This window comes from Coturnix japonica, chromosome 22, assembly GCF_054131305.1.
Source record: "Coturnix japonica strain WE chromosome 22, WE-NBRP24, whole genome shotgun sequence".
NCBI lineage: Eukaryota > Metazoa > Chordata > Aves > Galliformes > Phasianidae > Coturnix > Coturnix japonica.
The window spans coordinates 2528331-2543714 of NC_140684.1; the positions used below are offsets into that span (position 1 = coordinate 2528331).

Consider the following 15384-nt stretch of genomic DNA (forward strand, 5'->3'; position numbering starts at 1 on the left):
TGTGTAGTGGGATGGGTGGTTGATGAGAGGGCACTGGGTTCTCACTGCCATCGTGGTGCCATCTGATACCATTTGTGGTGAGAATCCCAGTGGTTATGGCAAGAAAGGAACTTGAACAGCATCTCTGTTCCATCTATTAAACAAGTTGAGGTTTGCGCTGTCCTGCAGCTGAAGGGCTTTTGCATTTGACTTCTAAGAGGAAAGAAAATGATCCTTGTCAGCTGGGCAGATGTCAGTAACAGCTCAAAGCAAACCTGCCACAGGTTGAGTCAGTGTAGGGAAAGGGGCTGATGGACAAGTGAGTGTGGGGTGGGAGGGGAAGGTCAGACCACAATTCTGTAACAGTTGCTTTATCCAGAGCAAAGATTTATTTGCTGATAAGACTGCTGTGTATCCCAGATTTCATTACCATAATGTGCACTTTATTCCCCCTTGCTGGTTGCATAAACTAATACAGAAACAGTTGTTAATACTAACAATCTTTAATTAATTTAATAGCAATTCTGGAAGACACTCTGATAGAAAATATTTTTAAAAAATTTTACTGTACAAAGTTTACAACACATTTGAAAAGAAAAACGTGTCAATTTTCACCATATTACAGACTGCATTTACATTCACTATTGACGTGTGGCTATTGTAGCAGCATTGTACAGCCAGCTTCACATTTACACCTTTACAACAGGACAGGCTTTCTGTGCTTCGTGCCTCTCACCAGCACAGGTGGCCATAAAGCAGTGTGACCCAATGGCTGCTGCTCAGCTGTGATGGGTGGAAGAGCCCAACTTCACTCACAGCTGTACTGCTCCACAGGTTCTGTTTGACTTCCATGTGCCTTACACAGCTGACTGCAACACATCACCCACGGACAGTAATCAGCCCTGCTCTCTGGTGTGCTGGGTTTTGCTTTTAAGAGCCATTTATGAGAGTTAAACACAAAACCAAGGAAGGCTGAGACTGAATCTCAGACTTTGTGGTTTCAAGGCAAGGTTTGAAAGTCTTCCTGCAGCAGGACAGCACTCCATCAGCCCGCAGTGCTCCTGGGTCAGCCCTTCTGCTTCCTGCACACTTTAGAGTGCAGCATGAAGGGACAGGTGGCCCTGCTGGCACAGGTGAAGCTGCCTTGCTGGGAAGCAGGGCTGGCACAGCATTCTGCCTGGAAACAGCCTTCACAGCCAGGGTTTGAACCTCATGTGAGGACAGTCACATGGGGAGAACAACATCTTTTGCTTTTTAATTTTGTTTTGTTGTAAGCTGGGTATCACCCAGTGCAGTTGTCTGTCCAACCAGCCATCCCATAGGAAGAGACTAAGGTTGTCCTGTCTCAGCATTGCTGTTGCACATTGCCACAGCAGCGCTACTGCTGACAGCCAGGTGAGCAATCACTTCGTTTCTTTCCCACACTGAAAGCTTTGGGTGTCCCAGGTAAGACCTGTTGTATGCACACAGATGGCAGGAGTAGCAGTGAGGAGCACGGTGTGGGTTAGCAAAGGGGCTGCTCACACCCTATGGCTGTGAAGCAATGTGTGCATCCAGCAGCAGCTCCTGCTCTCCCTAAGGCAAGGCACACTGCCACCCATGGGTTCATAATGTTAACGTTGCTATGAAGCACATCTCTCCTTGCTTTGTATTGCACTGTCAATACTTAAGCAGTACTGGTTGGAAAGCAACCCCTGCTGAAACCTGTGACACTGTTATTGTGAGAGCACGAATAGTAGCAAGGCTTGAAGAGAAGCAGGTGAGCAGGTGGTGGCTAAAAGGGCCGTGTGTGCTGAGGGGCCTATTTGCTTTACTGAGGTGGTGAGGCGGAGGCCAAGAGAACAATGTCTCCATGCTTGGCTACCACCAAACCAATTTTGTTTTATATCTGAGACATGTTTTAAAATCACCGCAGTGCAGTACGGGAGTGAGCTCTCTGTTCAACACAGCCTTGTTGTTTGTTTGTTTGTTTTCCTCCACTTGCTTTTTCTCTAAAGGTGCCTGTAACCCAAGTGCCTCCCACTTTGTGTGCCTCGTGGAGGACTTTGGAGCTCTTCCCTCTTTGATCCACATTTTAAAGACTTGAAACAGCAGCAAAAGATATAAAAGAGGCACGTAATGTACTGGTGTGACTGGAGGGATGAAATTTGATGATATCCAGTAACTCCTAATGATCTGCCTTAACAATGAAGCCGTGTGAGGACAGAAGGGCTCTTTAATGTTCACTGTGTAATTATAGTTGTTCTGCTGCTCTGGCTGACAGGTGAAGGCAGAGGAATAAGAATAGAGGTGTGAGGGAACATTTAATACAGCTTGCAGTTCATTTGCAATTGAGATACTGCCATAATCAACTGTGTCCTTATCAGTCTGGGTGTTACACGTGGTAGCACATGGTTTCGTTTTGATTTTTGGGGGCTGAGTTTTTTCTTGGTCTTAAATTTAACCTTTGAAACAGGTCTGAGCTGTTGGACTGAGTCAGGTTCTCTGGAACACAATGTGACTTTCCTTGCTGCAGGGGGTTTGTTGTTCTTAGTTTTCCTCAGAACTACATCTTAGTCCTGAGTTACTTAAATTCTTGCAGACTTATCTGACTGTCCAGAGTAACACATGTGTGCACAGGGGGAGAGATGACTCTGAATCTCTTAACAAGCTCCGTGTATCAGATCAGTACGTAACACGTTATTTAGGGATGGCTTTTTCCCTTGATTTTCTTCCCTCCCTGGAGCTCTATCCTGTAAAATACCTCTTCTACAAGTGAGATGTGGATCAGGGCAGTGAGGGGTGAGGTCTGGCAGTGCTGCTGGTTTGGGGGACAAAGCGGGTTGTGCCTGAAGCTTCCTGGGAGCTCGGCTTCTCCAGGGGCAGCTGGGGTGGCCTGAGCGGGGCTGGAAGCGGATGGACCCAGGGGTCCGTTCCCTCCTGAGCCAACCCGAGATGCTGTGGCACAGCAATGCAGCTTTTCCTGTGGGTTCTGTGTTGAAGTGCCTGGTTCTGTGTTTCAGTGGAGATAACGGTATGTTTGACAGCAAACTCTCCCATGAGAGGCAGATTTTTACTACTTTAACTTAATTCAAAGTAACCCAGAGCTTAGACCAACCCTGAGGAAACAAACCAGAGTGATCACAAACTGAGTTATCAGCTTGGATGAATCACAATGCAATAGATAAATTTTACCTTAACGAGAGAAAAACTTAATTTAAAACTCCCATCTCCTTGTAAGAGATACATAACCATTCTGAAACAAAGCGGTTCCACTCATCTTAGGGGAAAATGCACTGAAGGCAGAAGATCGTTCCTATTTAAGCCACAGACACAAAAAGGAACTAGGAAAAGGTTGGTTTCTCTTTGTGCTGGTTGAATGGCTGTAGTTAAAATGATTTGCTGTTTATTATGCTTTAAAAAACTATAGTTCACACAAAAGCATCATGTAAACATCCTTTAAAGAACTGCTGGTGCTCAGACAGAATTCACATTTTTGCCAACAACAAAGGACTGAACTGATGGTCGTGTGGCTCTCAGCTGTGGCTGCACCAGTTTCATTGCTTGGAAGATTCAGTGAAGATTTCTTTATAAGTAGGTAGATGTCACAAGACAACTACACACCATGCTACAGCTTTTGATTACTTGGTTCCAGGATTCCCAAGCCAAATCTCTCAAAACGCAGGACAACTTTGCTACTGTTAATGCTGAAAGAGTGGAGAAGGAAAAGGGAGGGGAGAAATTATTTATTTACTGTTGGTTTTTGTTGTGATTTTTTTTAGAAAGCTACAGTCATATAAAAGAAAACTGGCTGGGTTCTGCTCTCATGCAGTGTGAGATCACCCAGCAGAGTTTAAAAATTAAGCAGCAGTCATTGGAAATTTAATCATGCAAACCTCATTAGTGAAAGCATGTGGCTCCAATTGGCAAAACAGGAGGTGTTTATAAGTACCTGACTTAAGGCGGGGAGGAGGCTGACAGACGTTTGGATTCCTTGAAATAGAAATGGAGGGGGAAAAAAATCACTTTTTTAAGGGGAAGGGGCATTCTGACAAGGTACATCAATTTCCTGCTCCTCTTTATAGTCTATAGCAAGTGAATAGAGATGTCTTTTCCTTCAGCTTTCATCTGTTAGTGGAGCTAGAGACGTTTTCACTTCAAAATGCCTTCCTACACGTACATGTGAGGAGGCAGCAGGGCAGGGAGCAGGAATACGTGAGGGCTTCCAGCAGCCTCCAGTGCAGTGTGCAGGTTGTCTGCCTTTCTGAGAGAATGACGTGTAGGTGTATTTGGGTGTATTTGTCCCCACTGAACACAGGAAAAACCTCCCTGGTTCCTGCTGCAAATCTGCCTCTGTCCTGTCCCCCATGGAACAGATTTTTTTCAAAGAAGGAATAAAAAATGACCTTTTGGAAAAAGGCACAGGGCTGAGGCACTGCCTGCGGTAATGCAGAGTTCCTACTGCAGAGTCAGGCATTTTGCTGAACCAGGGATGTAAACAAAAACAAATCACAGAACTTAAAACAATGGATTTACAAGGGAAGGAGAATGAGGAACTGAAGGGCTTCCCTGCTTCCCTCCTCTTCTGCACAGTGCTGTAGTTGATCTCAGTTTTGGATGCAGGTGGTGGTGGTGCATTCCCAGGTAGGCTATGGGACTGCAATCTGCCCTGAGCACAGCGAGGACTATCCTCCTTTCTATGCAGAAACTTCACCTGCCGTGTGCACCCCTGACAAAGGTGACCCTTGGTTCAATGCAGGGCTGGATCTGGCCCTGCAGGAGAACTGACCTGATATGGCCCTTAAGTCACATTGGTTTGCAATGCAAGTGATGTGTTCAGTTGTTGGTTATGCCAGTGGAAAATGTACCTGTTATCTTGAGTCAAAAGCCACAGCCCAGCACTAAGGATGACAGCCACCACCTCAGACAGCAGCAAGGAAACTTCCCCCTTCTGCCTCTTGTGCAGGCCACAAATGCCAGTGTCAGCTGAGCCCCAACCTGCTGCTGCCTGTGCCCTGTTGGTCAGGGCAGGGCATCAGCTGCTGACATGGCTCAGAAGTGAGAGGTGCCACGTTGTTAGACAGTAACTTCTTGCAGGCAGGAGTTGTTATTCAAGCTAACAGCCCACGCCAAGCAGAAAAAGGCAGAAAAGGAGAATTCGGATAAAATGTTGATTATGTCCATGTGTTAATTTCGTGGTTTGTTTCCATTTTTTTGAATGGAACGAGATTGTCCAAGTTGCTGGTTAGGATACAACACATGGAAGCATGCAAGGTGGAACCCGTTATTGCACCAGTAGCTACAACCTACAAGGAAATATGGGAGGGAGAAGAAAAAGACACCATGAGAGTTAGTTTTCAGTTATCGTAAAGCAAGCTCTTGAAAACTACCTATTATAAAGCTTACAGCAGTCAAGCGAGGGGTTAGTGCAGCATTTCTCTATGGAGCTGTCAGAGGTGATGTGGCTGCCTGCAGTAGGTTTTGCATCTGGTTGCTGGATGATACTGCTAAGAGTGCTTTCCAAGTGTGACCTGAATATAATGCAGCTTGCAGGAGACAAAAACCAACTGAGCTTCCTACACTTTCATTCCACTGAGCACAAAGTCAGCTGTCAGCACTGATAATTAATAGAGACACTTAAGTACCTCTCTATTGCATGCTTTGAGCAGAGAAATAGCATTGATGTATGCAAATTTACACTTGCAGTAGGAGGGGAGGATCTGTCTGCCCACAGAAAATATAATTTGGGTAGCTGTTGCATAAGGCACAGTTCCACAGGCTGATCAAGAATTCCCTATGGAAACACTAACCCAAAGTAATCGCTTGGCAGACTGCTCTGGAAACGAGCGCTCTTGTGAACCGGCTGCCCAAATGAGAAGCATTACTTCAAGTAATTTCCAGTGTGATGTTAGGGGACATGGCAGGATTCTCTGACAGTCTGCATGGGAATATTTAGGCAGCCTGGGCTCCCAGTCTGCACTGCAGTGTCTGACTAGGTGGACTGAAAGATACAAAATTGGCTGTGAGAGTCAATGATCCAACATAAGTGGATCTGACAGTATGGAGAAACGAGGGCATGGAAGTGTTGACACGGAGCCATCGGGTTGGAGGGCTCTACAGAAAAGGGCTTCTGTAGGAAAGGAAAAAATTAACAAAGGACGCTGCCATATCCTGTAAATCTCCTGACAATAGAACTGTTGTTGTTCATAAAACAACCTGAACTCATGATCCTCTGAGACAAAAGATGACTTGTTTAAAATACTAATCTGGGGCTGTTACCTTTCAAGTCCAAGAATAGGAGACCCTCACTGGTCATCGCACTCTGCAGCTTATCACACTCGACCAGATTCTGTACCTGCCCTTTGGTACTGACATCCTTCTCACTGCTCCAAGCACAGCAGCATCACTTGCTCTCTAACTCCCAATGTGCAGAAAAGACAGATTTAAATTTACAATGCTTTAGGTCTGAAGAGGAAGAAAAGCTGTTTCTCTCAATTTATGAATGATATATATTTTAGCTCAAGTTCTGTCGGTTTCTCTTTAGATGCTTATTTAGGAAAAACAACCTTAAAAATTCAAGGCAACTGAAATCCCCAGACTGAAACTGTAACATCTGCTGCAGCAAGGAGTGGGCAGGGCACAGAAAGACACCTTTCCTCCCACCTACAGTCACAGCCCAGTGCAAAGCTGAAACTGATGATGCAAAGAGCTGTCAAATCTAAGGATCTCCCTGTTTTTCATTGTATCTTTTTAAAATGAGTGATGTGGTATGAATATATACCTGTCCAACACATGGAAAAAATAGCAGACAGCTCTACTTATCAATGAGTGGACAGTAAGCATTCAACTTTTGTTGGTAATAGTTTCCTTTTGTATAAAGATGAGGCCATCTTTTAATGTTGTTGGACATTATAACAAGAGACAAAGGGTAAAATCTGCAAGCAAAGCCCCAGATAAAGCACACACACCAAGGCACAAAATGCCATGACAGTCACCAGACAATGAACAGAAGCAGTTTAGTGATGATAATGTATTACAGGAAGATCATGAAGAGTTATGGTAAGGAAGAGGTAGATTAAACATCAAAAAGGAAAATGAATAAGCAAATATTAGATGGTCAGTTAGAGAAAATATACCACAAAGAAAGTTTGTGGTGATGGGCACAGTTCACAAGTGTCTGATCTCCCCATGACTTTGAGGCAAGTGAGACTGGGATCCCTTATTGTCTGAGTGATGGGTTATTTGTGACATAGGAGACAAAAGGTTTTAGGCACTACGACTTTATGCAAATCAATTCTGACCTGGATGTAGTTCTAAATTCTGGTCTCATCTATCGTTACAGATGTCATAGGATGTTCACTGAGGTATTTCTGATGGGTATGTCCCCATTTTAGCAGTTTACAGATGCTTGATCTTGTAATACTTTTCTTTCCTAGTTTCAATACAAATCCTAAATTGGAAAGCATCATGATCTTGGCTAGGGTTTGTGCTGCTACCTTTCATCCTTCCTTGATCCAAATCTTGTCGTGATTCCAGCTTATTCAGTCCAAAAGTAACAACTGTCCCAAGCTGTCAACTTACTGCTTTTGCCAAACAATTGAGAGATTCTGAACATTTTAGTGTGTGGTTTGGTTTTTTTTTCCTCCAGAGGTCAACTATATGAAGTGCTCCATTCCTTCATCTGTCTGTGCAAACTGGGCAGTCCTCCATACAGAGTAGGAGGGGTTTGTGTTATTTTCCTATGTGCACCTTGAGGAAGGTTGCTATGTTAAGACACTTCCATAAATTGATGGTTCAGTTTAAAGGGGAAGTGGCAGCACGTTTTTTGGTGGCTCCCTTCCTCATTCAGTAACAGCCTTTAAAGGGGAAACTCTAATTGCTTTCAGATCAGTGTGGGCACTTTCCAGTAACGGTGGTAGATATTCCCTGAAACCAAACAGAGCTGGATAAATAATCTACAGAAGGAGGGAAGTGAATATGTTGAAGTGGGAAATTAACTGCCTGAAGTGCATGCACATTTCATTGCATAATTTCCTAGTAACCAGAAAAGCAGAAGAGCACGCTGTTACATTAAAGATATGACAGACCCCAGGAAGACAAAATTAAGCACAGGAATGGTCAGTTAGCAAATTCTGAGCAGCACAAGTGATAACATCACAAGTGATAACATCACAGGTACTCACTCAGCAGACTTCCAGAAGTGCCCTGGGTGGGAGAGCCGACGATTCAGTTTTGGCAGTTTTTCAAGCATATCCATGAGGACAGTGAAGCTGGGTCTCTCACTGAGATCAAATGACCAACATGCTGAGAGAATTTCCTGCAAAGGATAATTAAGGCTCATTATTTCCACTTAGTTCACATGTCAACTGTACAAACTAAGTGACTGACTGAGCATTGTGACTTGTGACAGCCCAGAAAGAGCTACTTTTTAAGCAGTTGTCTTGGACATTGTTAAAATCAGTGTCCTGAGTACCAGTGGATGTCACTTCTATATGACAACAATGGGAAGAGGACAGTGTCTCATTCTGATCTGTTCTCTCTCCCGTCCTTTATGTTTAGAATTATAATAAAGGTAAAATAAGCAGCTCCCACTTTTCCAGCAACCCTGAGAAACAGCTTTTTGGAAGGACTCCTGCAGCTGATGTACCTACATTGATTTCTTTCCCCAAACTAACTGTTGCAAGGATTTGTTTCACTCCTTCACCACTTCCAATCTGCCAGATGAGTGCCTCGGCAGGCTGGTTCTTGAAGGGCCATTCTCTAGCTTGGAGCTCATACCACACAGTCCTGCAATATAAACAAACAAATCAAAACTCTGACAAAATCCCAATTTCTTCAGAAAGCTCTGGAATGTAAATAAGGTTGTGCAGCAAATCCCTCCCAGCCCATTCACCCGCATCCTTGTCAAAACGTCACACCCATGTCTTCTGTAGTAGGTGAGGGAAATGCAGCCTAGCTGAATCCTGAATCTGACAGAAGACAGGCAAGGCTCAGGTCTGCATCATATCTCATTTAGAAAGTTCCTGTGATACTCCTTAGGCCTTCTCCCCTTACCCAAAGGCATAGATATCTGCAGCTTTGGAGAAAGGCAGCTTGTCTTCATCTTTCCCAGGGGCCATCTCACGAACGATTTCAGGGGCCAGGTAGCATAACCAGTCATGAGGAAGCTTCAATTCATTCTCCCTCCTGAGATCAAAGGAAAGAAGTCATATTGAAATGCAATATTAAGTAAACTAAGAAACAGCATATGGCCCGTATCTGTGGTTTGCCTAATGCTGTGACTTTTCTTACATGTTTTGGCTTGGCTAACATTCTCTTTCTAAATTTTGTGCCATATTAAAAAACATATGCAAGTGTTGGCCTGACTCTCCAGCTCATTCTTGGGCTTAAAATCGTTTTGTTCTGTGTTCCGAGACTCAAATCACATATTACTTTCTAGCTTTGTGCCGCTGGAAGTGCAGAAAGGCCTTTCAAGAAAAGAATTGTATTCCAGACTATACATAGGAAAAGACTCAATCTCCTCTCTTGCACCATGTAATGCATCAAAGTATGTCCCTGTTAGATCGTTTTTAATCACCCCAGAAATGGACCAAGCACTGAAACCTCCACCTACCTTCCTTCCTGAACCACACCCGAAATTCCAAATAGTCCAAAGTCAGTGATCACTACTTTCCCATTGTCATAAAAAACATTCTTGGATTTCAGATCCTTGTGTACAATCCCCTTCGCATGAAGATAGCCCATGCCCTGGAAAAAAAGTTTATGTGCAGAGATGTAAATGTTGTCATGTTTACAAGCCTCTAACTGGGCATGCTTCTCTTTCTAATACATGTTTATTTACTCCAACACAATACATTAAGTGGGGACACAACAGCTTCCTCCTCTGTACAGGAGGGTTGCTGGGAAGGTACTTCTAATTGAAGCAGTAAGTGATGGTGAACTTCACAACTCTGAATAAGTGTGTAGGTGTGTGAACAAGGAACAGCTGACACAAACTTGCTCGCTGAATTCCTAGGACACTTCTACCAGCAAAGAAAACAACAGCTTAAGAAATGCTACTTCAGTTGATCAATACTGAAAATAGCCATGGAAAACTGCAAACCTGGAAGATCATGTCTACTTCAGAATGCTTTAATGTAGCTGTAGTTACCAATAAAAGAGACTGGGAAGGAAACGTGCCCTGCGTGCATTTCGTCATGGTTGCCTTTTATCAAAATTCTCCCTCCCCAACCCCATATAAGTAAAAGATCAATTTCTATCCCTACAGGTTTTCAGCTTACAGCCCACTGAATTAGCAGTTTTCCTTCCTCCATTTTCAATTTTTCCCTGCTGCAGCACCCTGTGGATGGCTGTTGAACTTACAGATCAGCTGTGCAACCTCTCAGCACTTGCTGAGGAATTGCCCAGAAAGCAGATATCTCTGATAACACAACGTATGCTTACCTTAATGATCTCCTGTGCTATCTGCCTGGTTTTGTTAATATCCAGGGATATCTTGGGGTCCCTTACAAATGAATACAGTGTCCTTCCTTTGCAGAAGCTGTAAAAAAGAGGAACAAGAGTCCTAAAAAGTTTCTTTAAAACATTGGAGGAATGTAAAGACCAGTGGATGCTCAAAAGGTACTTTTATCATGTTGATGGAATCAGTCTTCTTCCCTCTGCTGAGCAATGCCATTTTCAGTAACACAAATGGCTCAGTTGACACCTGTGTGAGTGTACACAATTGCAGCTACTGATAACTGTCATTCAGTTATTGCTAAAGCGTAGTCAAGCAAACACTTATTTGTTTCCTCAGTGGCCCTGATCTCATTTTGCTCTTCAGACAAATAAGTCCAGTTTTCATAACCTGAGCACCAGCTTCTGCTGAGACTGCAGATTACTTTGTCCCGCTTCTTAAGAATTCAAGAGACTTTAAGAGATTAAAAAATAAGAATTAGATTGCCAATAAATAAACTCCCTAAGAAGAGACATCTCTAATATCAAAACTCCAAGCAACAGAGGCTGCTTTGATGTCTTCCACTTTCAGACTACAGAAATAAATATTACAAATTTATTTATAATACACACATATATCATGCATGTGCATTAAATATTTGTTATGGAAATATATAATTTACAAATATGTTTATAGAAATTTATTCTGTATTATTACTATAAATAGATAAGCACATGCAGTATTACTAACAGAAGTTGTTATATCCTTACCTGGTAATGATTGCTAAATGAGGAGGGTTCATGCATGCTCCCATGAAAAGCACCACGTTCTCATGCCGGGTCTGTCTGTAATTCATCACTTCCTTTTTAAAGAGCTTGAGATGATCCTGATTGTTCCCATCTATCTCCAGCAGCCTTATGGCCACTTCCCCGTGCCATTTTCCCTTGTGAACCTTCCCCCATCGTCCTTGGCCAATGGGATCCCCCAGTTCGATCTGTTCAAAGGGAATGTCCCATTCCTGCAGGTAGACACTGGTCTGGCTGGGTTTGCGATAAATCATCCCTTGCAGGTGTGGCCTTCTGTTTGGCAAATCTTCCACTTCATCCTCATCATCTTCAGGTTCTGATTTATTACTCTCAGGTTCTTCCACCTGCTTACAGAAGGAGAATGGAAAAACATGCTGAGAGTCTGTTTTGAGAGGACTTGGGCAGGTTGATGAACCTATTTGATGACAGATCTAGAGATCCCTTCATAGGACAAAGTCATCCAAAAAGGCTACGAAAAGGCACACACCTCCTCTTGGGATGTGGCTCAAGAGCCACTTGAGAAACAGCTGCAGGCAACTGAGTGAGCCAAAGATTTGAGCTCACCTTCTCCCAGTTAGAAGCAGTTACTTTTTGTTACAAGTATTTCATTGCTTCAGCCTGGCAACAGAAACATCCAATTGTCAGTAGATCTGTGCAGCATAGACAGCCCAGTGGAACTGAAGGCACAGCTAGTCTACATTCACAGCTTCAGCCACAAGCTTCTGCTGCATTGCAACATGGCCTTTGGGATTACAAAAGAGATATAAAAGGGGAAACCATAAAACCTACCTCTGCTTCATGTTTAAGTCCATCTGTATTTGGCTGTTCTTTAGCACTAACAAGAGAAAACAGATTTGTAGTAAGAAATAAATGGGGTGCAGACAGTGAAAGCAGTATAGTCAATTAGATCAAAGTACAATCACTGCTCTAAGTCTAACAACTAAGGACTTTCTAAGATTACTTTGGCAAATAAGGGACAAAGATTTTGAAGTGATTCTTGGTGTTTAAGTGGTAGGAATTCATTGGCAGTGGTATGGCTGCATTATTACAATGTGTTCCAGTAACAGATACTCCTATTCCCAGTACTACAGAAACACCTGTACAGAGTATTGGTCAAGCAATTGTGAGTGCTAGGGTTGTAGGTTAAAACATCAGCACACCCTGCAATTCAGATCCCTACAAACATGTGAGCTTGCCATGCTCTTCCGTGCTGCTTCAATCACAAAACCTTCTACCTTTTATTCCTTTTCACCTTCCTGAGCTGGGAACATGCTCACAGAACCATAACTACATATTTGAAAACACGGTCCCACTTAAAATAAATATTTTCAGCTTTGCAAAACCAGAAATGCCAACATCGCTCTTGCTGATCAAAATTGTCCTGTAGAAGTTTTCAGATGATACATTCAACAGGCCATTGGTCTCAGTTATAACAGTGCCTTTGTGCTGACCTGAAGATTATCAGGTTAACACAACATGATTAAAACAAGCAGTTCTTACTTACTTGGTGTCTGCAGCAGTTTCTGGAGGCTGTGCTATTTGTGCAGGACTGGGAATTTCTGGGAAGTATGAAAATTATTACACATATTTTAGACTCAATTCCCTTATAGATCAGAATATTCAATATTGCAGTACCAGCTGTTTTACACACCTATATATCAACCCATTCCAGCTTTCTTAACATTCACTTATCTGTAACGTTTTGCAATGGCCGTCCTCATTTCTGAGCTGCTCACACCCTTTTAAATGGCCTTCAGCAATCAGAAATACTTGAATCCAGATGCAAGGATTAATAATTGTAGGTCACACATTCCAACCACACTTAGTATGATCAGTGTCACCAGTGCACAGGAAATTCAGTTTGGGTTGCAAATCCTTGCAAAATTTAGAGTGCAATACTCTGTACCTGGCATCCTACATCACCAGTTCTCTCTTTGGAAATAGATGGACAGTTTCTGAATGTTAATGAAAAGTGACCAAGAAAAGAGCTTGCACATATGAATAATGTTGCACCATTTTCAATCCCATAGGCAAGAACATCAATTCATAAATATGATCTCAGCATTCCTGAACTGCCAGCATCCGTTATTCCAAGCATATAATCCCAAAAGACAGCCTTAACAAAAGAACTCAGCCGTGAGTAGAATCGCACAGCAGAAATCTGGTGCTTTATCTGTTGTACTGGATATACTTCTTTTCAAAAGCAGAATTATCACTCTTGGGTAAGCATGCAAAAAATTTACAGTTACTTTCTGGCAGCAAAAGCTTAGTTAGTTGAATTAAAACAGTCAACTCACCTGGGAAGATAAACTGTTGTCTATGCTGAATATAGTAGGCAGCTTTTGTTTGGTTAAAAAAAAAAAAAAAAAGACATAAAAAGAAAACAAAAAAAAAACCAACAAAACAAACAAACAAGTTAGAGGATCATCAGTAAGTGCCACATATGCATTCAATTAGTCCCAACTCACTGTTAGGAAGCAGATTAGTTGATTATCAGTCTGCTTGAGGGGTGAATTTCAGTACATGCATTTCTGGAAGACAGATGACACCTGTCACATGAATGCTGTGTTAATGCAAGCAGTCTGGTGGGAAAACCAGCCATTCATATGTCAAGTGGAAGAAGCAGACTCAGAGAACACAGGGATGCCAGCAGGCAGGCCCAGGAAAAGGTTGATCCTTCAATGCTCTCTCACACTGTCAGCGTTTCCAAGCTGCATGCAGAGAGGCTGAAGTTCAAGAGCTCTTTGCAAGTTGTTTTGTTTGTTTTAATTTCACTTAAATTGAATTACTTGTCCTCATACAAAGTAACTGCAGTAGAATCCCTGCACTAAACTTGCACTGCTTCTGCTCCTTTTAAGTAGGCTAAAACAGCAACTTTCACAGGCGAGAAATCTTTTGCAAAACAGTTGTATTTAAGGCCAGATGCAGCACCTGTTTAGCAGCATGTGACTTCATTTCCAGATAGAAGAAATTAAGTTTATTCTACTATGCAAGCCTTGTCTCTATCAGCTTTGTTAAGGACAGCATATTTGGGTCCTTAATCCAGGAAGTATGTAAATTCTTCACCATACACACCTGTCTACACTTTAAAAGCCAAGTGTTCATTGTTGGTTATCTTTTGGAAGGGACTAATAGAACTAATTTATGTCAGTCTCCATTTTAATACTTTTTTTCTAGCAATGACCTTACGTTTCAAAGCCACCAGTGACCAAACACAGCGGGCAGCACGAATTTCATGATACAGTAAGAAAAAGGAAACAAACAACACCACTTTCTTCTAGTACTCATCGGAAAAGGAAAAAAAAAAAAAAAAAAAAGATAAAGTAGAAAGATCATATTGGGTAAAAAAGGAACCAGAACTCCTCAGTAATTTGTTTCCTGCAAAAGTATCTTGTTCCTTTGGCTTAAAACCTTCTAAGAACAGACTGTGTCCCCTTTATCAGATGACAGGAAAAACTTTCAAACCTTGAGTAAGACTCAACTATCTATTCAGAAACCTAAAACTACTTATGAAGTCTTGGTTAGCCCCAGCTTCCACAGATGCCTTTCTGATCTTGGCAGAGCCCTCCAGAAAAAGATGGGTTTACCTGGGAAGTTAAATCGTGCATCCCTCTGGCCCATAGGAGATAGGTTTGGGGGAGGTGTTGCACTGGGAGGGTTGGAAGACTGGAAAGGTGCTGGAGAAGATGGAGTGGAAGAGGTTGTAGAAGAGGGATTACTGCTGGAGTCCAGATGATTTATTGCTGGTGGGTGCTCCTGGAAAGCAAGAGAAGTCACTAATGAGTACATAATAAAAATATAGTTTCCATCAATGTTTAATAAAATGAGGAAGGCTGTCCCCAGCCTCAAACACAACAAGATGTGTGTTTAACAATGTTTAACAGGGAAGAAAAGTCATTCTAAAGACTCTTTGCAAAATGAAAGCTGAAGTGCCATTCTTGTTCAGTAAGGTACTACTGTGACCTCTCCTTATTGTAGTTCCTCACTGACTTTGAGGCAGAAGATTCACATCAGTCACTAAGTACCTTTTTAGTGAGTGCTTTGGGAAGAGTTCCAAACTGTGGTTCTGTTGGTCTGTCTACTGGATTGTTGATATCAGAAGGGACAGACTCTGTTCTCCTTATTTTGGCAACTGAAAAACAGGTTGGATATGAGATGAAAAAATCCCTTTAATCAGACTTCTTA

General features: G+C 42.5%; 1 protein-coding gene across 10 annotated transcripts in view; it reads right to left on the bottom strand.

The window, feature by feature from the left end:
* Window positions 1-345: 345 nt before the first annotated feature.
* The window catches only part of KSR1 (kinase suppressor of ras 1), a 57538-nt gene continuing 42499 nt past the window's right edge, over window positions 346-15384 (bottom strand). The window contains exons 4-15 of one of the 10 annotated variants that reach the window (XM_085521913.1): window positions 15225-15331; window positions 14787-14955; window positions 13497-13538; window positions 12704-12758; window positions 11989-12034; window positions 11164-11546; window positions 10402-10498; window positions 9572-9705; window positions 9013-9144; window positions 8610-8745; window positions 8142-8275; window positions 346-3665 (exon numbers count right to left, since the gene is read on the bottom strand). In XM_085521913.1, coding sequence (XP_085378039.1) covers window positions 3587-3665; window positions 8142-8275; window positions 8610-8745; window positions 9013-9144; window positions 9572-9705; window positions 10402-10498; window positions 11164-11546; window positions 11989-12034; window positions 12704-12758; window positions 13497-13538; window positions 14787-14955; window positions 15225-15331 — 1514 coding nt within the window. In that variant the 3' untranslated portion in view covers window positions 346-3586. Of the gene's footprint in view, window positions 5265-7222; window positions 7885-8141; window positions 8276-8609; window positions 8746-9012; window positions 9145-9571; window positions 9706-10401; window positions 10499-11163; window positions 11547-11988; window positions 12035-12703; window positions 12759-13496; window positions 13539-14786; window positions 14956-15224; window positions 15332-15384 lie in introns of those variants that run through there. The other 9 variants (XM_015881175.3, XM_085521918.1, XM_085521919.1 and 6 more) reach the window with 9 other exon arrangements.